This window comes from Rhinolophus ferrumequinum, chromosome 16, assembly GCF_004115265.2.
Source record: "Rhinolophus ferrumequinum isolate MPI-CBG mRhiFer1 chromosome 16, mRhiFer1_v1.p, whole genome shotgun sequence".
In the NCBI taxonomy this organism is placed as follows: domain Eukaryota; kingdom Metazoa; phylum Chordata; class Mammalia; order Chiroptera; family Rhinolophidae; genus Rhinolophus; species Rhinolophus ferrumequinum.
Window position 1 is genome coordinate 50,388,500 of NC_046299.1, and position 26,800 is coordinate 50,415,299.

A 26,800-nucleotide genomic window follows, 5' to 3' on the forward strand; every position below is an offset into this window, starting at 1 on the left:
AAAATTTTTTCATGCTGTTTTTATTTAAAAATACTAATTTCTGTGTCTACACATTTATTTTCATGTAACTGTGAATTTATATTTCTTTCCTCATTTTTTGCCTAATTCCCTTTTCTTCCCATGTTGCTTCATGTTGTAGACTATATATCCTTCCATAGTTCCCATATACTTGAATCATCATCCTATCTATTTTTCGTCTGCCTGTCAATGCACACACACTCCTCCAGGCACACATGCATATGTATAGTTGTTTTTTATTTTGTTTTATATAACTGGATCATATTATGCATTCTTTTCTTCATCTTGTTTTTCTCACTTGATAGCAATTAGTAGAATATCTTTTAAGTAGACCAGTATAGCTCTAAATTATTTCCTTAATGGCTGTATAAAATATGTCATTATATATGAAATTATTCCTTAGTGCAACTGTTCCTTTATTTAGCTAATTCCTGTTGTTGATCGACATTTATTCTGGTTTCCTTTTTTTTTTCACTATGAACACTATAGAAATCATTTTGTGCTGACACATTTATTCTATGAGATAAAGAATCAGGAGTGGGATTGCTGATTCAAAAGGCATATACATATGATACATGTATATTTAATAATATTTAATAATTACAATCAGATTGTTTTCCAAAACCAGCAACATAAAGAGTCTTTCTAAGGTCCCTTCTGATTCATGTAAGGCCATTAAATGTAATTTTGTAGTCTTTTTATAGTTGTTAGTTACAGGATTTGCTGGATTCTTAAAAGACTTTCTCTGAAGAGTTATCTTTATAAAATTGATTCTGTGTTTTGAGTGACCATTACTTTAATATAAAACAGAATTCTTTCCTCAGAGTTCTAGTTTATGTAACCAGTATCAGTGTAAGACTAGAGGGTAAATGGAATTGAGACAAATTTGACTTCGGGGATGAGGACATTTTGGTAGTAGATTTTTATCTTTAAATTGGGTGTTTGCTTAGTTACAAGAGGATTAATTATTAGAATCTCTTTCTCTAGTAGTCTCTCAACTTGAACGGATAAATACAGAACACCAACGTTCAGAGAGAGAATACCGTAGAAAATGTGTGGGTAGCTGTTGTAGTTTTACACAGCAGATAACATCTAGAATAAAGAATAGATGAAAATGCTCACAGAGAATTAGTGTTCTTGAAACATCATCAGATACAACATTCTCGAGCCCAGCATTCAGAACCATTCATAATCTTTCCCGTCTTGCATATTTAAGATACTTCCCACTGAGCTCAACACACTTTTCCTTAATCCTGTTTGCCACACTTATTCCCAGTGCCATTTATTTGTTCTCATCCTTTAGAAGGCGTGTATCTCTTCTCGTACACTCCTGTAGAAAGATGATCACAGCTCATCTTCTCTTTTTCTTTTTTTTTAAATTTATTGGGGTGACAATTGTTAGTAAAATTACATAGATTTCAGGTGTACAATTCTGCATTACATCATCTATAAATCCCATTGTGTGTTCACCACCTGGAGTCAGTTCTCCTTCCATCACCATATATTTGATCCCCCTTACCCTCATCTCCCACCCCCCAACCCCCTTATCCTCTGGTAACCCCTAAACTATTGTCTGTGTCTATGAGTTCTTGTTTCTCATTTGTTTGTCTTGTTCTTTTGTTGTTTTTGGTTTATATACCACATATCAGTGAAATCATATGGTTCTCTGACAGCTCATCTTTTCAATACTCAAGTTCCAGCTCCTTCATGAAGCCTCTCTGACATCTCCAGTTCACGCTGATCCTTTTTAGCTCTTAACTACTATAGCACTATTTAAAATTTCTTCCTCCTGGTTCCTATGTATATATTTATGTAGCAGTAGAACTTTTTCGAATTTTCCTTGAGCGCCTCTTGTATGTGCAGCACTTTTCTAAATATGTACCAGGTACACAGGGATAAACGCGAGAGACAATGTTTCTGTCCTCATGGAGTTTATATTCTTGTGTGGAGAGCTAGCCAATAAATAAAATAATTAACAAGAAAGTATCTGAAAGAGAGCTGTTATTTGAAATGTTCTTTCACATAGATTCCATATGGGGCCTCTATTATATCACTTGCTTCCTAATTGAAACGTCATGTGGATGTGTTCGGTTGGCAGAACCTAGGTCACGTACCTGCTTTCCGTTTGCAAGAGAGGCTGCTAATGTGTATTTTTGACTTTTGGGGACGCAGGAATTACGAGATGAGAAATGGTATGAGAGGAGAAATTCTCCAAACGAAAAGGCTATTTAAAGGTGCTGAGTAGTTAAAAACCATGGGAAATTTGATATGGTAGAGAGTGATTTCAGGCTTAATTGAGATTTGAGTAGTCAGAGAAGGCTTCTCTGGGGTCAGGATCCTTAAGCTGAGCCCTAAATGACAAGGAGAAATCCATGTAATAAGGGTGAAGAGTATTTCCACGGAGGATATGAGTGCAAAGGCCTGGCTGGGAGTCAGGCTGGGGCTGGGATGGTGGGAGAGGGTCTGTTGGAGGAACAGCAATGGCCGAAGTTGCTGGAGTGTGATGTGATGGGTGAGACGGAGGATACAGACAACAAAGGAGAAGGGTTTGCTTTGGTTTTAGCGGAAGTTTGCGGGCACTCATCTCATTTCCTTTTTCTTCCCCTGGTATGTCCTGTTGAGAGTAGGGATGTGATTTTAGGTATAGAAGAAAGATATTTCTGTGCTATTAAACCCCATGAACTGTTGGATACCATGGAGTGACTAAAATTATTTGTATACTGTTTTGGAGAACAGTATGAAGTTTCTAGCAAAGATAAGAAAACTAGAAAACTTATATGTCAAGTGAATAATGGGATGAAGCCTCCTCTTTTTATTCCAGTGCCCCGACCTGGTGGGCCTTGAAAGACATTGCCTCTTTGTTCCTCTTACCTGGAACGATGTGTTGTGGTTACAGTTACTTGTATTGTACTAGTTCTCATAATTGCTTCAGAATAGCAAAAGCCTCCAACCCCAAATGTACACTGACAGTTCTTTCTCGCTAAATAATGGTATTATACCGTGAAGTGATAGAAAAATGCTTTTTAGACTTCTTTTTAAAACAGAAATCAACCCACAAACAAGTGAGAGATTTTGCCTTTGGAATGCAAAACAGTTCCCACTCAGACTGAAGCAGACTCTGCATCTTGTTCACTCTCTTTTCTATGTTCCTTTTCCAATTCAAACTGGGAAAGAGATTCGAGAGGCATCTGACATTCTCATACTGCAGAGCGGCCTGTGGACTTTGCATGGATTAGCAAGACCATAGGTGGTAATATTCTCAGCTCAGAGTTTCTCAACCTTGGCGCTATGATGCTCTGTCGCAGGTAATACTTTGTGACTGGGGGACTGTCCTGTGTGTGATAAGACGGTGGCAGAGCCCTTGGCCTCCCCATTAGACACCAACAGCACCCTCCCCCATAGTGATAACCAAAAAATGTCTTCAGCCATTGCCAACTATCACCCCTGGTTGAAACCCACTGCTCTAATTATATCTTTTCTGCACCCGCGTAGTATTTCTTCTCCTATTTGTCCTTTTTAACAATATGCCATGGGCAAACCGATAGGTGCTTTGCAGCGAATGCAGCCATGCGTACAGTTCTGAATATGACCTGTTCATCCTAAATATGCAGAAAGTTTGAACATCATTTCAAAACGAGAAGACAAAACTTGGATTTTCCAGTACTGCTTTTGTAAGATCACGTAGGAGAATGTTCGCAGAAGTGCACTGTGGGTGACGTTCAAGGATGTAGCAGCCGACTCCTCAGTCACTACCTCGCCTTCCCCCAGGTGCCACAGCAGGATGGTGTCTGAACTTGACCCTGGCCTCCTGTGTGAGCTCTGATTAGCCTTAGCTGGTGGTTTTGAAACTGCCTGACACGACCTATTAAAGGGTCATAAAGTCAATTTAGTAGAGGGGCAACCAATTTAAAAAAATAAGTGTACTACAAAACAAATCAGTGCATTGCTCATGTCAAGGATAAGTATTATTTTATAAAATGTGTGTGAACTTGTCTGTGTATATGTGTATGTGCATATTTGTGTGTACTGAGTCTTGATGTAAAATATTTCTTATTGTGGCTTGACGTTGAAAAAGTGAAAAAGCCACCAGTCTAAGCCAGTCCTGCTCCTTCCATCTGACTTGCCGCTGACTGATTCGGGAGCCCAGGGCCAAGCCAGTCTGTTGGTGGAATTCCTCTGGTAGCAGTAACTGATTGTGGAGGGACACGTGAGTGGACTGTGGATAAGGGAACCTTCAGTCTTCTACTTCATGAGTCAGAGAAGCTGGCAAGTCTAGTTCCTACTTGGAGCCATCGTGAAAACCAGAGGAGGAATCAGTCAATGAGATTAAAGATGGGCACAGCCTGGGTCCGAGGAGACATTGTGGAACCGCAGGATTAACTGGCCTTAAAGCCCACTCCCACCTCTGGTCATCCACGTATAGACAATAAATGTGTTTCCATAGCATTTAAACAACTTTACATCTGTTTTGCTCTGTTTGTAACTGAGAGAGAACTGACTGATGGTGTAGATGATGACAGTGATGTTTTGGAATAACTGTTGGGAATTAATCTTATTTTCCCTTTTTAGAATCTGGATGAAAATCATTCTCCCTTTTCTCATCCAGGAAATGGAATTGGAACTGAGTTACTTAGGTTTTAACATAGAACAGTTTACTTTATCTGAATGCAATATTTAATATTTGTAGAGTGTGCCAGTTTATGAATATGTGAATATTATACTTACAAAATCTCATTTTAATGGCTCTGTTGCCAGCCAGTTTTTGGTGTTTCTTTTTATTTATTGGTTTTGAAATGTACACTATCTCTAAACTTTCCTTTTATCTATTCTCAGAGTCTTTTGTTTTCTGAACTCAGAAAACAGCTCTGATTTTCTTTTACTGGTATGTGTGATTGTAGTTATTTCTTTTCAGAGTATTCAAAAGGGAAAAAAAAAATCATTTTCTCATTCTTTTTAAATGGCCAAAAAATAATAATCAAGGATGTATAGAGAACAAGCCGGTGAGAAAATAAAAATTACTAACTCATTCAGACTTAGAATCTTTTATTCTAAGTATTCTTGTCGGTGAGCACCCACAGAGTAGATGGCTTTACCTTCAGAGTCAAAGATAGGAATCTCCTTTTCTCTCTTTTTAATAACAACTTTATCGAGATACAATTTTACATACCTTAACATTCATCCTTTTAAAGTATACAATTCAGTGATTTTAAGTGTATTCACAGAGTTCTGCACTAATTCCCGAACATTTTCATCCCTGCGAAAGAAACCCATTCCCATTAGCAGTCACTAGCTGTTCCTCCCTACACCCATGCACTGGCAGTCACTAACTTACTTTCTTGTTTCTATGGATTTTCCTAATTTGAAAATTTCACTTAAATGGAATCATGCGGTACATGGCCTTTTGTGACTGATATCTTTCACTTAACATAATGTTTTTTAAGGATCTTCTATGTTGTAGCATGCAACTTCATTTTATTGCATAATTTAATGCACAATATTTCATTGTATAAAAAAAATATTTTATTTATCCATCCCACAGTTGATGGATGTTTGGATTGTTTCCATTTTTGACTAATATGAATAGTGCTGCTGTGAACATTCTTGTATAAGTTTTTTGTGTACATTTTTTTTCTCTTGGGTATATACGTAGTAGAATTGCAGGGTCGTGGGATAATTCTGGTTTAACTTTTTGAGGAACTGCCAAACTGTTTTCCAGAGTGTCTGCACCATTTTACGTTCCCATCAGCAAGGTGTGAGGGTTCCAATTTGCCTGTATCCTCAGTAACGCTCATTATTGTCTGTCTTTTTTACTTTAGCCATCCTAGTGGGTGTGAAGTAGTATCTTGTGGTTTTGATCAGCGTTTCCCTGATGACTAATGATGTTGAACATACTTTCATGTGACATTTCTGTATCTTCTTTGGAGAAATGCCTATTCAAATCCTTAGCTTATTTTTAAATTGGGTTGTTTGGCTTTCTGTTGTTGAGTTATAAGAGTAGGGCTACCTTTTTAAGGCTTCTCTTTACTTCATTATGAATTTATCACCCATTTATTTTTCAGTCTGATAACTCAGAATCTTTTCTCAAAGAAGGCAGGCATGTGCTTTTCAGTGTCTTTCAGTTTTTTAAAGTGCCAGTCGTAAATACAGTAGGTCATGGTTTTTAAAAAATTGAAATGGGATTGTTGATACACAAAGACAGGTAAGTGGAAGAAATAATAAAGCACTATTAATATAGGTCACATGTGATACGATCTGGTGAGATGAATGAAATCTCTTTAATTCCCATGAGAATCTGACTGAGCAGGGATGCCATGACTGCTGAATGTATCAAACAAATGCTGTTGGTTTCTGGCACACTCTCTAAGCACACCCCTTCACCAAGAATATAAGAAACATTTGTACCTAGTATTGCAAGGTTCTGTACATAATATTTTGATTACGTGTTTGTTTTACCCTCCCTCAAAAGGAATTTGAGTATTCAAAGAATTCATAACTGGTTTAACTGGATCATGAGAATGATTTACATAGCTATCATGTGTACCATCTATTATAGAATCAAATGAAGGCTTTTAAATATATTCTTAGCTTGATTAAATCACAGGAGAGAACATCCGTAATACCAGATTGCCGGTCACAGGAGAGAGCATCCGTAATACCAGATTGCCGGTTTGATTTTTTTTCTACATTTAGTGGGTTTAATATCAGTGTAATCTTTCAACAAGAGCATTTATACCCAATTAATATTATATGGAAAAAAATTAAATAAACAAATAGAACATTTGTAAAGAGTGCTGAAAGACAGGTAGAGAGGGTTGGAAAGAACACAGGCTGAAAATGCCAAACTGGGTTTCAAAATCTGCTATTTCCTCCTCTGGTGACCTTGTACAAGCCTCATTTATCTGTCTAAACATCAGTCTTCTCATATATGAAATGAGACGGATAAAATCTACCTAAGGTTGTTATAAAGATAAAATGAGGAAATGTATGAAAAACATAGGCTAGTGCTTAGTAAGCACTCAGTTGATGGTACCTGCTGTATATTATGTTTCATATGTGTGTGTGTGTGTGTGTGTGTGTGGTGGAAGCAGAATGTAGTCTTATTTAGCTGAAATTGGAGCATCTACTTAATCTTGATAAAACTTTCTGATAGTTTAATTTCATAGAAGGTAGATAAAGCAAACCTGGATCTACTTTCTATTTTAAGAGATATTTTTTATTATAATGGTAAAATGTGCTTGCTGAAGAAAATTTGGAAAATTATTTTGAAAGTTACATTTTAAAAATTCAAAAACAGGAATCTGTCAACCGAGGCTTTCAATTGGAAAGTGGTCCCAAGAAGGAATGAAAAATCCCTCCAGTTAATAGTGATATTAATTGGAAATTACAAGGAAGAACTGGAGGAGGATTCTTCAAAGACTTGCTGCAAAAGAAATTCCTTGCTTTACTCAGATTGAAAACACAAATTTACAAAAGACCATTGGGGAGTATAGACAATCAAGAATGACTTTAGAGTATTATCAGAATGGGCTCAAAATGAGATGAGGCTTCTAAAGTTACCAGGACAACAAAAACAGTTTTTTAAATTGGAATAATAGGAATAGGTAAGAATAGACTTGCTATTTATATTTAATGATGTTAAAACAGGTGGAATGAAAGCATGATTCCTTATCTCTTATTCACATTTCTGCTAAGAAAGCTAATAAAGGGAAGTCTAAGTCTCAGAATAGTGAAGAGCCTATAAGGGAGCTATGCGTTCTCCCAGAAAAAAAAACAAAACTACGTGGTACTCAGAATTCACATATGAGATTATCTGTGGCGTTGTCTGAGAAATCTTACAAAATGAGACAAGTATTGAAAGATTAAAGATGGGTGTTCTGAAAAAGAGAACAAAGTATATTTGCAGACCAAAGAAAGACTAGTGATAGGCAGGAGTCTAGAATAAATGGTTAAAAATGGATTTTAAAAATTATAAATATTTTTAAGGAGGAAGTGATAGTTGCAGAATATCCTAATTTTCTTTACACATGGCGTCATGAAACTAGTAGTTGAGTGAAATGCTGTCTCCATGCTGTTCAATACGGTAGTTACTGACCACCGGTGACTTGAAATGTGCGTTGTTTGAATTGAGATGAGCTGTAAGTCTTTACACATCAGATTATTTACACGTCGAAATGATAATATTTCGGGTATATTGTGTTAAATAAAATATATATTAAAATTAATTTTATCTGCTTTTTTTAAACTTTTATCAGTATAGTTATAGACTATTTTAAATTATATATGTGGCTCACATATTGGAAATATATTGGGCAGCACTGTGCTTTAGGCACTGTAATAATTACTAAGTTATTTTTGGAAAAATTAAAGTTAAGGTATTGCGTATAGAAGCAAGTTTATCATAATTTCCTTGTAAAAAAAATGAGGGCTTTACATTTTCGTAATTAAGTGGACTTACAACTAAACACCCGAAGAATGCATATGTCCGATGGTGCAATGTTCTCGTCCTAGTGACTGTGATACCAGCAGACAGTGGGAAAGTGGTAGCAGTCAGCACTGAGTTCAGCATTTTAAAAATTATTTTTTAAAATTAAAATTTTAATTTTGAGATTATTACAGGCATATCTCAGAGATATTGTGCGTTTGGTTTCATAGCGCCACAATAAACTGAATATCACAATAAAGCGAGTCAGGAATTTTTTCGTTTCCCAGTGCATATAAAAGTTATGTTTACGCTGTGCTGCAGTCAGTACTAAGTGTGCAATAGCAGTATGTCTACAACATAATGTATATACCTTAATTAAAAAGTATTTTACTTCTGAAAAACGCTAACCATCATCTGAGACTTAGCGAGTCATAATCTTTTTGCTGGCGGAGGGTCTTGCCTCAGTGTTGGTGGCTGATGACTGGTCAGGGTGGTGGTTGCTGAAGGTTGGGGTGGCTGTGGCAGTTTCTGAAAATAAGAAAACAGTGAAGTTTGCTATATCAATTGACTCTTTCACGAATGACTTTTCGGTAGTATGTGATGCTGTTTGTTGGCATTTTACTCACAGTGGAACTTCTTACAAAATTTGAGTCAATCCTCTCAAACTCTACTGCTGCTTTATCAACGAAGTTTATATAATATTCTAAATCCTTTGTTGTCATTTCAATAATCTTTACAGCATCTTCACCAGGAGCAGATTCCATCTCAAGAAACCACTTTCTTAGCGCATTTATAAAAAGCAAATTCTCATTTGTTAAAGTTTCATCCTGAGATTGCAGCAATTCAGTCACATCTTCAGTCTTAACTTCCAATTCTAGTTCTTTTGCTGTTTCCACCACGTCTGCAGTTACTTCCTCCCCTGAAGTCTTGAACCCCTCAAAGTCATTTATTTACGAGGGCTGGAATCAACTTCTTCCAAGTTCTTGTTAATGTTGCTATTTTGACCTGTTTCCTCCATGAATCATGAATGTTCTTAATGGCATCTAGAATAGTGAATCTTTTTAATTTACTTTGCCCAGATCCATCAGAAAAGTCCCTGTCTATGGCAGTTGTAGCCTTACGAGATGTATTTCTTAAAAATAAGACATGAAAGTTGAAATTATTCCTTGATCCATGGGCTGCAGAGTGAACGTTGTGTTAGCAGGGATGAAAACAACATCAATCTCGTACATCTCCATCAGAGCTCTTGAGTGACCAGGTGCATTGAAAGGAACCTTTTTTTTCTCAACAGTAGTCTGAAAATATTCAGTAAACCATGTTGTAAACAGATGTGCTGTCATCAGGCTTTGTTGTCCCATTTAGAGAGCACAGCCAGAGCAGATTTAGCATCATTCTTGAGGGCCCTAGGATTTTCAGATAGTAAATGAGCATCGACTTCAATTTAAAGTCACCAGCTGCATTAGCCCCTAACAAGAGAGTCAGCCTGTCCTTTGAAACTTTGAAGCCAGGCATTCACTTCTCTCTGTGGAAGTCCTAGATGGCATCTTCTTCCAGTATAAGGCTGTTTTATCTACATTGAAAATCTGTTGTTTAGTGTTGCCACACACCCGCATTAATCATTTTAACTAGATCTTCTGGATAACTCGCTGTAGCTTCTACATTGACGTGTGCTGCTTCACTTTACACTTTTATGCTATGGAGACAGTTTCTTTACTTAAACCTCACGAACCAACCTCTGCTAGTTTCAAACCTTTCTTCTGCTGCTTATTCACCTCTCTCAGCCTTCATGGAATTGAAGAGAGTTGGCCTTGCTCTGGATTAAGCTTTGACTTAGGGGAATGTTATGGCTGGTTTGATCTTCTATCCAGACCACTAAAACTTTCTCCATATCAGCAGTGGCGCTGTTGTGCCTTTTTATGATTTGTGTCTTCAGTGGAGTAGCACTTTTAATTTCTTTCAAGAACTTTTTGTTTGCATTCACAACTTGACTGTTTGGCACAAGAGGCCTAGCTTTTGGTCTCTCTCGGCTTTCAACATGCCTTCCTTACTATGTATAATCATTCCTAGCTTTTGATTTAAAATGAGAGATGTGTGACTCTTCCTTCCACTTGAACACTTAGAGGCCATTGTAGGATTGTTAATTGCGCTAATTGCAATATTGTTGTGTTTCAGGGAATCAGGAGCCCTGAGTAGAGGGAATGTCCGGCTTGGTGGAGCAGTCAGAACACATACAACATTTATCAATTAAGTTTGCCATCTTATATGGGCACAGTTCATGGTACCCCAAAACAATTACAACATTAACGTCAAAGATCACTGATCATGATCATCAGAACAATTATAATAATGATGAAAAGTTTGAACTATTGCAGGAATTATCAAAATGTGACACAGAAACATGAAGTGAGCAAGTGCTGTTGGGAAAATGGCGCTGGTAGACATGCTCAATGCAGGGGTGCCACAGACCTGCAATTCGTAGAAACTGCAATATTTGTGAAGCGCAATAAAGTGAAGCACAGTAAAATGAGGTATGTTTGTATAGATTCACATGCAGCTGTAAGGAATAATGCAGAGATCTAGTGTGCTCCTCCCCCCCACTGGTAGCATTTTACAAAACTAGTACAACCAGGACATTGACATCGATACAATCCACTGATCTTACTCCATTTTCTCGGTTTCACTCATGTGGAGGCTTCTGTATCCAATGCCACTGTCACGATACAGGACAGTTCCGTGACCACAAGGAACTTTTGTCCTCTTGTAACTACGCCTGTCTTTTTCCTCCTCACTCCCTAACCCCTGTTAACCACTAATCTCAACTTCTGTAGGTTTGTCATGTCAGGAATGTTATATAAATGGACTCACACAGTATGTTACCTTTTGAGACTGGCTTTTTTTCTTTTTTCCTCACTCAGCATATATCGATAGCTAATTCATTTTTTTCTTTATTGTGGTAAAAATATATGTAACATAATATTTATTTTAGCCATTTGTAAGTGTACGATTCGGTAACATTAAATATGTTTTTAGTGTTGTGTACCCATCACCACTGTCTGTACCTAAAATTTTTCATCATCCCCCCAAAACTCTGTACCAATTAAATAATAACTTTCCTCCACACATCCCCTCATAACCTCTACTTTTCTTTCTGTCCCTATGAATTGGTCTGTGATAGGTACCTCACGTTTGTGTAATTATACAATATTTATCCTTCTGCGTCTGGCTTATTTCACTAAGCATGATGTTCTCAAGGTTCATCCAGGTTGTAGCATATATCAGAATTTGAGTCCTTTTTATAGCTGAGTAGTAGTATGTCATCCAACATTTTTATTAATAACATGGATGAAATATTGATCACTTGCTTTGCATATCTATATATGACCCGAAGCTGGCAATACATTTGTATAGTTAATGTGTTGTTTTTTCAAAATAGAGATTGAAAATAGCTATTAGACTGAAAGGATAGACTAAATTGATCAAGATGTAGTGAACATGGATACATGTACAATTTCACATATGATTTCAAAAATAAGTGTTACTGTAGATGGATGTGATGTGCTTTAACAGCAGGTAACATGAAAAATACCTGGGGGGGGTTTCATTTGACAGATTGTTAGTGTGAGTCCACAGTGTGATCTGGGCTCTGGTAGTAGAAGCAAAGTGTCAAGAAGGAGGATTATGATCATTCCAGAAAATCGTGGTCATTTCTGGTACCTTATTTTATGGTGCACATTTAGAAACAGAGACATATTTAACCAGGATGATCTGACAGGAAGGTAACAGCTGCTCGGTATTAGAATCAGATCTGTTGTAAGATGGAGTGGCCTCCCTTGAGAGGGACTCAGGTTCTTGTCAAGCAGAGGCTCCTGAACACTTGGTAGGGACCTTGTAAAGAGCCTTTTTGAATCTGTCGTTGGGGGTGTGGGGATAGAGAAGGTGCCCCATTATACCTTACCTTCATGGGTCCTCTCCCTTGTAATTTTGTAATTCTGGCATTTAAACTGTTCATTGTGGTTGTCTCTGGGGGACGGGATTACAGGGGACTGTCACTTTCTGTTAGATGCTTTTATATTTCATTTTAATTTTTGCAAGAATGTATTACTCTATTTTTAAAAAAGCATAGAAAGTCATAGACAAATATTCATGTTTTTCAAATCAATACAATTTAATACTTTAATTTTAAAATTTCAAAAATAACAGTAAATTAATACAAACATTTTTACTGTTTTACACCCTTTGTATGTATCGAGAGGTGTGTGTATACATGAAAGTGGGATCCGTGAATTTTTTTATGCCTTTGGGAAAGTGCTCTGCTTAATGTTTGCCTTTATTCCTTTCGGTAGCTCTCTGGATGGTGACAGTGAAAAGTGGTTGGGCTTTGGCAGATCGGTCTGCAAACTCAGATTTACCTCCAGTTCTAGGTTTGGGTTATTAGATAACTAAATAGTAAGAGTCTGACTAATGTCTGTGATTCATTTTTCCCTCTTTGCTGCTGCCTAGTACCCCTGTAGTTGTAAAGGCTGTTAGTTCTAAGAGGAAATGAGAGTAGAAAAATCGTTGGATTGTCTTTGGAAAATATATCCTTCTAACTCAGATATCTTTTGTTTTCCCTCAGATGGTTCTTTTTTTTTATTCCCTAGAGACTAAGGGTTGGCCCTTTATGCTTGTTGGGAAAGAAAGGCTCTGACCAATATTTGCCTGTTGAGATGTTTAGGAGAAATGTTGCTAAGCTGCCTTAGTAAATAGGTTGTAAACAAAACTCAGAGCCACACCTCCCTCCGTTATTATCTTAGTAAATTTTAACTTCGGAGTCTAATGATTCAAATGCTGCAGTTCTCTCACATATTTTTAAAATCTGTAACATGTCAGCGAAAAGAGTTATTACTATGCTTGCTTTGCTTTAGCTTAACAGTGCCCTTTTGATGATTTTTAGGCCAATCAGTTAGCAGTCTAAGTGGTAGACGATCTTGGACATTGTTGCTTGATGTCAACATGAAGCTGTTTGGTGTTTGAGACTGTAGCGCCAGGAGAAATGGTCCAGTTAGCATTCGATCAAAGAGCTTTCAATGTTTATAAAAAGTTTGCACAAGAAGTTGTTTATAATTTGCTACAATGTTCCCCAAAGCTTCCTAGTTTTCTTACTGAGACATATAGGGCATATGATTTGTGGCTTAAATTCTAAATGGCCACAAATATTTTTCTTGAAAATAACTCTTAATTTGATTTCTCCACTCTTCAGGCATTCTTCAGTTCGTACCATAATTGTGATATAGTCCAAATTCTTCAGTCATGAGTTTGCATTCTTGGAGGTGTTAAGGAGGAAACTGGGTCTTGGAGGTAAGAAAACAAATAAAGAAGGGTGATGACGAATGCACGATTGCAATAGCAGGAACTTTCTGTATAGGAGAAGTAGAGGACCAAAAATGGATGAGCAGAAACCGCAATTCAAGAAATACTTATTTAAAAAATAACCAACAACTGGGCCGGCCCGGTGGCTCAGGCAGTTGGAGCTCCGTGCTCCTATCTCCGAAGGCTGCCGGTTCGATTCCCACAATTTGTGGCCAGCAGGCTCTCAACCACAAGGTTGCCGGTTCAACTCCTCGACTCCCGCAAGAGATGGTGGGCTGCGCCCCCTGCAACTAGCTACCGCAACAACCAGGAGCTGAGCTGCGCCCTCCACAAATAAGACTGAAAGGACAACAACTTGAAGCTGAACGGCACCCTCCACAACTAAGATTGAAGGACTACAACTTGACTTGGAAAAAATGTCCTGGGAGTACACACTGTTCCCCAATAAAGTCCTGTTCCCCTTCTCCAATAAAATCGTAAAAAAAAAAAAAAGAAAAAAATAACCCACAGCTTATTCTGTGCCTTCTGTGTAAAAGGCCCACATTGCTAGGCCTTGGCCTTACACCTCAAACAGCACATAACCTAATTGTAAGAGATTTAGAATTTGAAATTTGCCCACCCCATACATCAAAGCTCTTGCGCAAGTTGTGCTTCTGCCCTTTGGGCTCTCTGAGCAGCACCATGGCGGTTGGTGAGAATAAGCGCCTTACAAAAGGCGGCAGAAAGGGAGCTAAGAAAACGATGGTAGACCCATTTTTAAAGAAAGATTGGTATGATGTGAAAGCACCAGCTATATTCAATATAAGAAACATTGGGAAAACACTAGTCATGAGAACTCAAGGAACCAAAATCTCATCTGATGGTCTCAAGGGTTGTGTTTTGGAAGTGAGCCTAGTTGATGTGCAAAATAATTAAGTTTCATTTAGAAAATTTAAGCTAATTACTGAGGATGTTCAGGGCAAAAACTGCCTGACTAATTTTCATGGCATGGATCTTACCCGTGACAAAATGTGCTCCATGGTCAAAAAACGGCAGACCCTGATTGAAGCTCATGTTGCTGTCAAGACTACCAACGATTGTTTGCGTCATCTGTTCTGTATCGGTTTTGCTAAAAAACGCAGCATAGAGATTCGGAAGACCTCTTATGCTCAGCATCAATAGATGGGTCTGCCTATTCCAGAAGAAGATGATAGAAGATGACCCGAGAGGTGCAGACAAATGAAAGAAGTGATCAATAAGTTGATTCCAGATAGCATTGGAAAAGACATAGAAAAGGCTTGCCAATCTATTTACCTGCTCCATGTGTCTTTGTTAGAAAAGTCAAAATGCTGAAGAAGCCCAAGTCTAAGTTGGGAAAACTCATGGAGCTTCATGGAAAAGGTAGCAGTTCTGGAAAAGCTACTGGGCACGAGACAGGTGCTCATGTTGAACAAGCTGATGGATATGAGCCCCCAGGCCAAGAATCTGTTTTAAATTCAGACATTTCACTGTGACAAAACCTGTTCATGGTGTTTTAAAAACAAACCCAACACTTAAAGGGAGGGGCTAAGGGAAGCAACTCGATCTGTATTCCTTAGGAGGAAAGTTGGCCGTGGTTTACCCTTTTCTGCTTTTTACCTTATGACCTGAATTTCAGGAGTATACTGTGCCTGGATGTAGGAACCAGGTGCACAAGCTGTTAATTACATCCCTGATGGCTCCTTATCATCCTGCTTTTAATTTGGCATGGGAGTGGGGATGAGCCCTGATATAGATGGGGTGTTCTTTAGGTACAGTTGCTGCTTTAGTAGTTATTAGGACTTGCAGGTCTCCGGGAGTTAGTGCAGCAGGTGAAATCCTGTAACATTTTAAAAGAAAGAGAGCGAGAGAGAGAGAGCAAGCCTAGACTGAAACTGGGGGCAGAGTTAGTCAGCTATAAATAAAAACCAGTGGAAAAGCTTTCTAGCTCAGTTAATGGAATAAAGCTCGTAATTATAGTAATCAAAAAGAGTTTATTTGAGGAAGATAGAGAGGGAATTGGAGTAAAGTTATATGAATCAGTACCCTAGGGGTTCTGAGAAATTCTCCCACTCATCCTTTCGATATATGTCCAACAAATTAAAAATAGCCCCATGGAGTAAGGAATCGAGCCAGTCACATACAGCATTAATAATGTGTACTCCACGTACTGCGCTTAGCTTTTAGGTTGAACAAATGTTAGAAAAGACTCGACTTTTTCCTCTGGTTTGTGCTGTTTGTTTTAGATAAAACAGGGCAAAATGACAAAGCCTTTCTAGAAATTTTATGCTAAGCTAGGAAATGTGGATTCTTAATTGTCTTCAAAAAGGAAATGTTGAGTACTGATAGCCATGAAGTTGACATCCGAGCCTCATTTCAATACTTAAAGGTTATAAATAACAGAACATAAGGACATGTTATGTGAAACATAATTTCTTCTCTGTGGAAATTCTGTATTTGGTAGTTTTTAATGGTCACCCTTCTGCTTAAAATCCTTTGCTACTTGTAGTCGAGAATAAAGCTTAAAATTCATGAGCTTTGGTATTGAAAGTCCTTCATGGTTTGAACCCAGTCTAACCTTTCAGGTTCTTCTTTTTTCCCTTTTCTCTTTTGCAACCTATGCTTTTGCTATGCTAGCTAGATTCCCGGGGCGTGCCTTGCGGTTCTGTCTTTGTTCACAGCTTCTTTTTGTTTGGAATGTCCCTCCTGACCTGTTTTACTGGTCAAAATGCTATGCTATTCATTCTTTAGGGCCCCAGCTGTTTTGTTTGTACTATTATTAGAATATTCCTCTCATTATTACATTTAGCTAGAGCCAAAAGTATGTTTGGGTATGTATTAGAAGGCAAGTTCTGTGTGCACTTAGTATAAATGTTTCAACTTGAATGTCGTGCCACAGTGAAATGCCGCACATAGTAGGTGTACAGGATATTGTAATTAAATTACTGAAGTAGGAATTATAAATCGGAGAGTCTAGTTGTAATTTACCTTAATATTTTTCTCACTGGTACGGAGTGACTGGTTGACTAGTTGCCAAAAAACAAAAAGGCCGGAATGACCAGTGTACGTTGCAGTGAAGTTCATATTCAGATTTGGGGTAGACCCTTTTATACACTTTAAAAATAAAATTTGGAATTATGCTTAGCATAATTTGAATCTTGTAAATTGGTTGTGTCAGATAGGATTTTAAAACATCCTACATTTTGGGAATTGGAGAGGTGATAAAGTGAGACTATGTATTGTATGCTTTTTTCTTTTTTCGATTTGTAGCTAAAAAGTATTAATTTGAGTTCTAAGGGAATTCAGCATTTTAATAGCCTCCCTTGCAGCTGTCCTTCAGGCTTCTCTGTTTATGAAACAGAAAAATTTTCCATTTTAAAGCAAGCCAACTTCCTATGCTCCTGTAGTCTGACTTTTTGCGGGAGTAAGGTTTGGGGAAGTGTGGTTCTTCAGTGTCTTTCCTCCTAAAGTAGGCTTAGTATATTAAGTTAGCCAATAAAAAAAGATTAAAATTTTTATTGTTACTTTGCTTTGATTCTGTCAGTGTTTTTTTCATCTTGCTGTATGTTGATTTATAATAGGTCTCTTGCTTACTATTCTATGGCCAGCTGGAACAGTGTTCTCATCATAATCTTTTTCCTATTAGTATGAAGCTTTCTCTTCCGTCACCTCAAAATAGGAAGCTCCATAGTTCATGTCTGATCATAACAGTGAAATGACAGAATATCCTATGAGGAATGGTTTTCACAAAACAAAATTTCTTATTATCAGTTTTGTTGGAATTTTTTGAACAAGCAAGCTTCAGAATTGTGATTTGTAGTTCTACATTTCTTTCTGACTTCTGACTCCATTCCCGAAGTATATTTGATGTGTTATTTGTTTTCTTGATTTGTAGTTTTGATTCCAGCAAGGTCATAAAAACTATGTAGTACAAGGGTGAGTTCAAACCAACAGATACCATGAGTCATTTGCTCCTTTGCGGGGGCAGCCAGTGTGCTGCTTTAGGTGTGGTTGTATCTCTTAACGAACTATCTGTCAGAACAGATCCTATAATCCAGTTGTGACAGTGGGGAGATGAGACCAGGGTCCTGAGAGAGAGGGTTTTAGATGTAACAGGCAAAGACTTTTTGGATGTGTAAAAATAGTATAGCCTTGTTTGGCATAATGTACGCTGTTCCAGCATATTTCAATAGTTGTTAATAAAATATTAATGCATTTACTAATATATTTAATTATAAACACAATCTCCCCCCAGATACAACAGTTAATGAGTTTAATAATTGAGCTCTTGAGAGAGCAGCATTTAATTGATCATGACTAAATATAGGTTTCAATAGGCATAAGCAAATTATGTCCAATATATGCCCCTGTGATTTGTAGACATTCCCTGAAAAGGATAAATATGTAGAAACAGTCTTTCTTTGAGGGTAGAAGGTGTTTGCATACCCAGTGGAATGAAGGGCATCTGTGCTGTGAGAAGAGAGCCTGTGTTCCCTGTGGTCACTTGTCACCCCTGGGGACGTTTCCTGAGCCATGCTTCCAAGCTGATTGTGGCTGGTAAAGTATTTATATCAAAAACTTCTATATGATTAGTCTTCTTATTCCAGTTTGTTCCTATTTTTCTGTGTACTTTGTCCATCTTTGTCACCACAGGGATTTCTTCAGACTTGCAATTCTATTTTATTTATATTCTGTTGCATGACCATTTTCCCCCAGAGAATCTCAGCATTTTTGTATACGTTTCAGCCATTTTTTTAGACTGCTAGACTTTTGATTAAGTAAATAATGCTCAGAAATGAATACGATTCTTATAGTCACAACCTACAGGCCAGCACTGGTCAATGTTTTTGTTTATAAATTAATAGCCATGGTTTTCATGTGTCCGTTGGGTGCCTGCCTATTCCCTGACCCGCGTGACTGTGTGAAAACTACCCAGCAGGGGTCATGTTGGGTACCGTGGAAGGTACGTCAGCAGACTACGTCTTGCCCGACAACTGCCACATGGATGGATATGCCTACTAGTGAAGAGCCATTCATTTTAAAAGAATCTGTTGCCCATGGGCAAGACCTGGGATAGGGATAAATTGCAGGGATTGGTTTTAGCCATGTAGGAGACAGAAACACCAGAGAACCTGAGTTAGGAAAGGTCTTTCTCCTGAAGAGGTAGTTGAATGGCCACTTGCACTTTGTGCAACTCCTGAGCTGAATTTTAAGAGGTGCAAAGCTGTAAATACTACTAAGAATTTTATTCAAAGCAGGAAATCAGGGAAATTGAGGAAACAAGTACTATATATTTGGTTTTGGTGTCAAATGGATATGTAAGTATGTGTGTGTGTGTGTGTGTGTGAGAGAGAGAGAGAGAGAGAGAGAGAGAGAGAGAGAGAGACTCGGTCAGCACATTGTGTTTATGGCATTGCCTTGTGATTAGCTGTTTAGAGAAAGGTTTCTGGAGCCCTTTTAATATAAGTACTTTATAAGAGGGAGATAGTAAACTTAACTAAAATTCATTCCTTTATTTGTTCAGTATTTATACTTAGTACCAATTGTGTATTGGCACTGCTCTAATCATTGAAAGCATTATTTTTCTGTACTTGCTCATGTAAGGTGCTATAGAAGTCGTTCCTGCTTATGAAGAAATAATGAAAGATTTGGTATATCCATGATAGAATTTGAGACCAACTAATTAGACTTGAAAATAACCTTTGTTCTGTGTAGTAGCTTTACTTCTACTTGAAGTTCTCTTGGGCAGGTTCTGAGAAGCTGAGCAAAGTCCTTACTGTTCGACAGTATAATGAAACCCTGCAGCTCTTTCCAATAATCCAGCCATTTGTTTTGTGTAGGTTATGCTGTAGCTCATCATTTTCACTTCTCCCCCTTGATAGTTGTGTGTGTGTGTGTGTGTGTGTGTGTGTGTGTGTTTGTGTTTTGGTTTTTTATTTGAAAATTATTTTAACCCAATCCTTTTTAAACCTACCCTGAATGTAGGAAGTATTTTCTATTATTATTTATATTATAGACTGTTTCTATTTCTATTATAGAATATATATTCTATATTTTTATTCTATATTCTATAATTTTATTCCATAGGTTATGTAATAACTATGTAGTTAATCTTTTGGCTTCATTTTTCCCATCCTATATCCAAAATCTTTTTTAAAGGTTTTTGGATGGTTAACGTTACAATAATAAGATGTTCCTACTTAATGACAGACTGCGTGCAGACTTGATCAATGGACTCACTTCATTTTTGCCAACTAGTTCCTTAAATCCAGAAGAGTTTGGTGAGGAGGGGAAAAATTAGAATTTTTGGCTGACTGGTCACAGCTTTGGGGCAGAATATAAAATAGCAAGGCTGGTGGTAAATTCAAAATCATAGGCCCACTCTCCTTTCTTTAAAACATCTGGTTCATACCAGATTATTTTAAGCTGTAGCACAGACTCCTTTCTGCAAGATCTGTGTCTGAGTTTTGTTGGAGAAGATTGCAGGAATGTTCAGATAGCCTTTGGGGTCAGCAAATAGTTCCCATATCACCAGTGAAGATTTCATATTTTCTTTTATTCCTTGGGTAGTTAGTGTAAGATAGAGTTTTCTCTTCTTAAAGTGGTCTGCTCCTCTTCTTTTGGACTTGTGTAACAAGGTCTGCAAATAAGTATTTCATATTCATACTATGAAATTATTCATGTGGTCAGTCTACATGAGTTAAAAAAACTATAAAATTGAAAAGCTTATGAACAACTTAGATTAAACAGTTTAATTCAGTTTTTTTTTAAGCAAGTGGGTTTATTTCTAAAGGCTCAAATGCTATGTTTACCTGAAGTTATACTTAATTTTTCTTCCAGTAGAGTAAATATTATTTAATATTTTATACATAAACAGCTACCACAGTATGTACTTTCTCACAAGGACTTGACAAACATATTTTGTAAAACAGAGTATCCTTGCAGTACAACTTTTTTAGTGAGAGCCATTTTGCTTATTTTTAAGTTTTTGACTGTACCACGTAGCATAATATTTTACATGGCCAGAATTTCTCACCATGGCCTCAGTGTCTTCCTGTGAAAGTCTGTAGTCATACTTGGCTGAGTGTGGTAAAATATACATAATATAAAATTCACCATTTTAACCATTTTTAAGTGCACAGTTCAGTGACATTAAGTACATTTACATTGTTGTGAACCATCACCTCTATCCATCTCCAGAACTTTTTCATCATTCCAGACTGAGTAGCTATTTTTAATGTTTCTACTGAAAGGGCATCCCATCATGTTCTGCCTGTATTTTATTACCTTGCATTGAGTTTTTCTTTGCAGTTAGATACTAGTGTGCGTATTTTCTCTCATTTATTCACACAGCAAATATTTATTGAGCACCTTCTGCATACATAGTAGGGCATGGAACCTAATGGTATCACTGTTAGCTATAATATTTGAATACAGAACGATCTGATACCAGCCACACTAGCATTACCGTAGTTTTTCAAAAATCAAAAAGAAAAAAGCCTCCATAAAATACTTGAATTATGGTCAGACTGAAAAGGGAAAAAATACTTCAGCAGAAGCTCCAAGTCACACGTATATGGAGAATCCAAAAGATTTTTTTTGTGTATGGTTGTAAGAAAAGCTTTTGTACAATGTTCTTGGATTATTAGTTAACGTTAAGTGTCAAGGAGGCATAGTTATCAACTGTAGCTATGTAAATATTACCTCCTTTTTAAATTGGATAAATCTGGCTCTACAGAGCTAGATCATTCTAATTGTATTTATTGAAGTTTTGTCTGTCCTGAGTAATAAACTTGAAGTCCAGTATTTTCAGATCTCTTAGTTCTAGGAACGAAGACTTCAGTGTTTGAAATATCTGAAATTGCCTCCAAACAGAGATTATCCAAACACAAAATCCCCAGTGTTCAGGGATTTTATGCTGTTATATAATTGTAATGGCAGCCGCCATCTGAAATTTCAACTTAATGCAAAATTTGTTATGATTGCTACCATGTCAGGTAAGCCAGAGTATAGAAAAAAGAATTTATTTGAAGCCTCAAATGCCTACTCTGAGCTATCAATATGGGTATCATTATGTAGGGGATCAGGGAGGTGACTGATTTATGATTTCCTACTTAGAAGTTTGGTAAACACTTAACAGCAGGTTGCTCAGCATGAAGTAAGCCTATTTGAAATTTGGAAATATAAAGGAAATTCTGAACCTAACAATGGAACCATTTAAGACTTTTCAGCCTAAGTCTGGAGATGTAATCAAAAGCAGCTAAAAATATAAATGAAAAACATAGGAGAAAGTTGAGGAGTCGATGTAGGACAAAAGTGCTGGAGAATAATAGTTTGAGCTTATTTTTATTTGAATCCGGGTTGCTTCCTATTTGCTGCGTTTAGTACGTGTTCAAGGCCTATGTTTGCTTCCTCTTCCCACATTACACTCTTTCTCTGTGGGTGTGGGTTTCCCAGGCTGGCACTGTGGTCTTAAAATCTGTGGTTGGTTGCTTTGAGATATTTCAGGGATGGCACAGTGCCTAGAAAATAATAGGTACTCAATAAATTCTTAGAGAATTAAGAATACCCCTTGAACCACCAAAGTGAGGAGCATTGCATTTTAAGAAATATTCTGAGTTTTGCCTTGGTTTTCATTGTCTTTTTAAAATTGCTAAGGGGAGCGTATAGTGCTTGTTACAGTTCATGTTACAGATAATTTTGTTGCTTTGGCCCTTGTGGTGCAATTGCAAAGACTTAATAACTAAGTCAGTATTATGCCTGCTGCTGTTATTATAAAAATTATTATGGAAACACATCAAAACATAGTCTATTGCAGCACTGTTCCATATAATGTGGCAACATTAAAAAGTTAAAAAGAAACAGGTGAAATTAATTTGAATTATATATATATTCAATATATATACTTTTTTTTTTTTTTTTAAAGATTTTATTGGGGAAGGGGAACAGGACTTTATTGGGGGAACAGTGTGTACTTCCAGGACTTTTTTCCAAGTCAAGTTGTCCTTTCAATCTTAGTTGTGGAGGGCACAGCTCAGCTCCAGGTCCAGTTGCCATTGCTAGTTGCAGGGGGCGGAGCCCACCATCCCTTGCCAGAGTCCCACCCGCAAACTTGGGGTTGAGAGCCCACTGGCCCATGTGGGAATTGAACCGGCAGCCTTTGGAGTTAGGAGCACGGAGCTCCAACGGCCTGAGCCACCGGGCCAGCCCCTTGAATAATATATTTTAACACAATATATCAAAAAGATTATTTCAACAGGTATACAACATAAAAATTATTAGTGAGTTACTTTATGTTTTTTGGGAACTAAGTCTTCAAAATCTTACTGCACATCTCTGTTAGGACAAGACACATTTCAGGTGCTCAGCAGAACATGTAATGAGTGGCTGTCATATTCACAGTATAGGTCTAGCGTTTTATTGTCTTTCCCCCATCAGATCTGTTACCAGGAATGATAGCAAGTATTAGCTTTTCCCTGTCCAATGAGCTGTCCAAAATGCGGATGCCAAGAAGGCAATACTCTAAGGAGTCTGGGTAGTTCATTCCCTGAAGAAATAAATTCATTGTTTAGATAGACTATAAAAGAAAGACATCTCAAGAAAGAACCGTAATTTGAAACTTGCTCTTTCTTTGACAATATCACATCAAGGAAACATAAACTTTCCATTTGGAGATATACTAGAGTCATTTAGCTTCCTTAGAATTTGGCAAACAGCATCTAAATTGGAATAAAGTGTACTGGCCTTTCCGTAATATTAACTGTCTTTAAAACTAGAAAGGAGGCATGGGTAGAGATTTTAAGTGGGTGATTTATTTTTCTTCAACATAGCTGTTAGAACTGTTTCTCCTAAGGTATTAGGGTATGGATTAACTAGGGTTTCAGATTATTTATATGCAATTATACAATCCAAAGAAGATAATTTTATTAGAGGTTTATAATTGACAAAATAATGCATAACACATTAGGTTAATCAAATCCATTTTTCCTGCCTTTTTTTTTTTTTTTTTTTTCTTTTTTTTACTCTAGTATAGGGACTTCTCTTCATGAAGTCTACTTTCTATGTCTTGGTGATACAGAGGGGTTGTGAGTTAGGTTCCTAAAGGGAAATAGGTAAAGGGTTGGGTGGCCATGTAATTCATTGAACCTTTAGAGTGAAAGAGGGTAGATGCTGTTAATAATTATGTCAGAACATCCGGTGTTAAACCAGGACTGTCCCAGGCAATTGGGACACACAGCTTGTTGTAGCTTGGCTACCTTCTCTTTTCGGAATCCTGGTAGGTGATAGGAAGTGAATTTACGCAAGTTATCAACATTAAAGTCCTGATGTGCCAGTGGACTCTCCTCCATCTCTGCACTTAGGTAAGTTTTTATTCAGGGAACACTGAACTTGAGAGGTTGAATAAGAAGGAAAAGGTAAAGAATTTTAATTTAACAGATCGACAGTGTCTCCCATCCCTTGCAAGAAATGTTTTGCAGGCATGAAAGCAATGTGAATGTTTCATTTTAATTGTGCAATGTTATTTTTAAATTCTAGATTAAGTTCATAAAACAGACACACACAAAAAAACTGAGTCCTTTTTTCCTAATTTTGTTGTAAGACATTGAGTACATATGTGATTTTTTATTGTTCAGTGCCCTTATTTAGACTTCTTGTTCGTCTTTGAGGGAGATGTCATAGTATTTAGTGGAGGCAGCCTAACTGCACCATCTGCTCTGCTCGCCTTTTACATTTTCAGGAGGTGGATATGTGATACGTAATGCCATATATCTTGGATATACATCACTTTGATTTTCTTCCGATTTAACAAAGTTTGTATGTACTAAAACTGATTTTGGGGGTGTACATTTATATGACTTTTAATGTATGTAGGTGTCTGTAGCCACCTCAACAGTCAGAAGACAGAACAATTCCCTCACCCCTGACATTCTCTTGTGCTGTCCGTTGTATTCACACTCTCCTCTTTCCTAATCCCTGGCAACCTTTGATTTATTCTGTTCCTGTATTTTTGCCTTTTGCAGATTGTCATATAAATGGAATCAAATGGTTTGTACCATTTGGAGATTGGCTTCTTTCACTCAGCATATGCCGTAGAGATTCATCCATGTTGTTCCACACATCAATAGTTTGTTCCTTTTATTACTGAATAGTATTCCATTGTATGGATGTAACAGTTTGTCTTTCACCACATTTGTTAACTTTTCAGGCACTGTTGCTTCAAATTTTTTTTCCCCTGCACTATATTCTTTCTGTCCTCCCTGATGCCACAGATGTTACACGTTTTGGTATTGTCCCCCAGGTTGTTGAGGTTCTGACCTTCTGAGAACATTGTTATTCATCCTTCAGTGTCATTCATTCAGGAAACTATTTTTGAACACTTGTTGTTTATTCTCCTATTGCTAGTCATGCAGCTATTTCCAATTTTTTTTCTGCAATAATAATAATGTTGCTGTGTGAACATTCTCCTTGGGTACATGTACCAGGCTTTCTCCATGGCATTTGCCTATGAATAGGATTGCTAGGGTGTAGGACTTGCATATTTTGTTCTTTTACTTATACTGTCCAAAGTGGTCATACCAATTTACCAGTGTATAAGAGTTTACCTGCTTCATATCCTTTTCAACACTTGGTGTTGTCAGGCTTTTTATTTTTTATTCATATAATGGGTATGAAATGGAATCATGTCTTTTAAATCATTTTACTGATTCTGAGTGAGGTTTTGCATTTTAAAGTGTTTATTAGCTATTTATGTTTCTCTTCTGAGTTGCCCATTTATATTTTTAACCCATTTTTTTCTATTTAAGGATCAATTTTAAATGTTTTCTATGTAATTAAACACATGTAAGTATTTATCCTTACATCAAAAAACCCTTTCCGTGGTCTTTGGTTTATCTTTTCAGATCATCTGCTTCAGAAATCCTTGCTCATTATCTGCCTTCTGAAAGTTTGCAGTTTTGATATATTGTGGACTGAATATGTTTTCTGTACCAATTCAAATTGGTGATTCATGTCAGCATATGAAATATATGTAGTGTTTTAAAACCAAATCAGCATTTACTTCATCTGTGGATCTCATGCCTAGATAAGCAGCCATTTTTAACTTTTGGTATACCGTGTAAATGTTGCCATACATTGTTAGTGAAGTATTGCACCAGTGATGACATGTTCGTATGCTGCCTAGCACACAAGTGTTCAACTTTGGAAATACAATTCCCGAACTGCCTTGTGTTTGTGGCTTCTTCCTAGTTGTCTTTTAAAGCCATTTGAGGTGGTGGTTTTATTTCTCTGTGGCATGCTTTATATGTAAGATGTATGTTCTGGATATAAGAGATGTTGTGCTTTAGTAATAATGCACATCAAATAAAGAAAATAATTCCTCTGTAAGTGTGGTGAGTGCACATTAACAATAGCTGTTCAGTATTACACTTGACGTTTGGCAGCCCTGTTCATCTACCTGGTCATGATGTAGGGAGGCTTGATTTGACAGATTGTTTTGCTATATGTCTGGTGTTTTCTTCCCAAATGGAACAGCTTGAGTCACATGAGGCTGGCCTTGATGGAGGTCGGTTTATATATAGTTTGTAGAGCTGCCAAGTAGAAACCATTTCATGAAGTTAATCCTTTGCAGTGCCAAATGGGACAACATTTTGCTTCCCGTGCTCTGTTGTGCAGGTTTCTCAGACAAGTAGTAAATAAGTTTGGAAGAAAGGACAGGGTAATTTTCTGTTTTTGTTTTTTATTCAGTTTAGAGGTTTGTCCTGCCCCACGGAAGGCGGTACATTCTAGGGAAAAGAACAGTGAACTTAGCCTATTTATTGTTCCAGTTCTGATCTTATTTTTATTTTGCATGTTTAGGTGTTTGCCCAGACTTTCCTCATTTATTAAATGGACGTAATATCGCTTGCCATGAGTCCCCTAAGCGATGTGAGGATAGGCAGATCTGAGGCTCTACTTTTACTGCTCTTGTGAAGAGTAGCACATGCTGCAGAAAATGCTACTAAATAAGCCAAAAGA

At 37.2% G+C, this 26,800-nt stretch overlaps 2 protein-coding genes across 3 annotated transcripts in view; both read left to right on the forward strand.

Annotated features, from left to right (window-relative positions):
- MCU (mitochondrial calcium uniporter) overlaps positions 1 to 26,800 on the forward strand; it is a 188,655-nt gene that overhangs the window by 23,583 nt on the left and 138,272 nt on the right. The window lies entirely within an intron of this gene.
- On the forward strand, positions 14,280 to 14,970 carry LOC117036105 (40S ribosomal protein S3a-like). Its single transcript, XM_033130741.1, has one exon. The coding sequence runs from the start codon at positions 14,471 to 14,473 to the stop codon at positions 14,702 to 14,704; it is 234 nt and encodes a 77-aa protein (XP_032986632.1). The 5' UTR covers positions 14,280 to 14,470; the 3' UTR covers positions 14,705 to 14,970.

Excerpts from the sequence above, each read along its gene's own strand:
- LOC117036105 (XM_033130741.1), top strand. The coding sequence starts at position 14,471 with ATGGCGGTTGGTGAGAATAAGCGCCTTACAAAAGGCGGCAGAAAGGGA.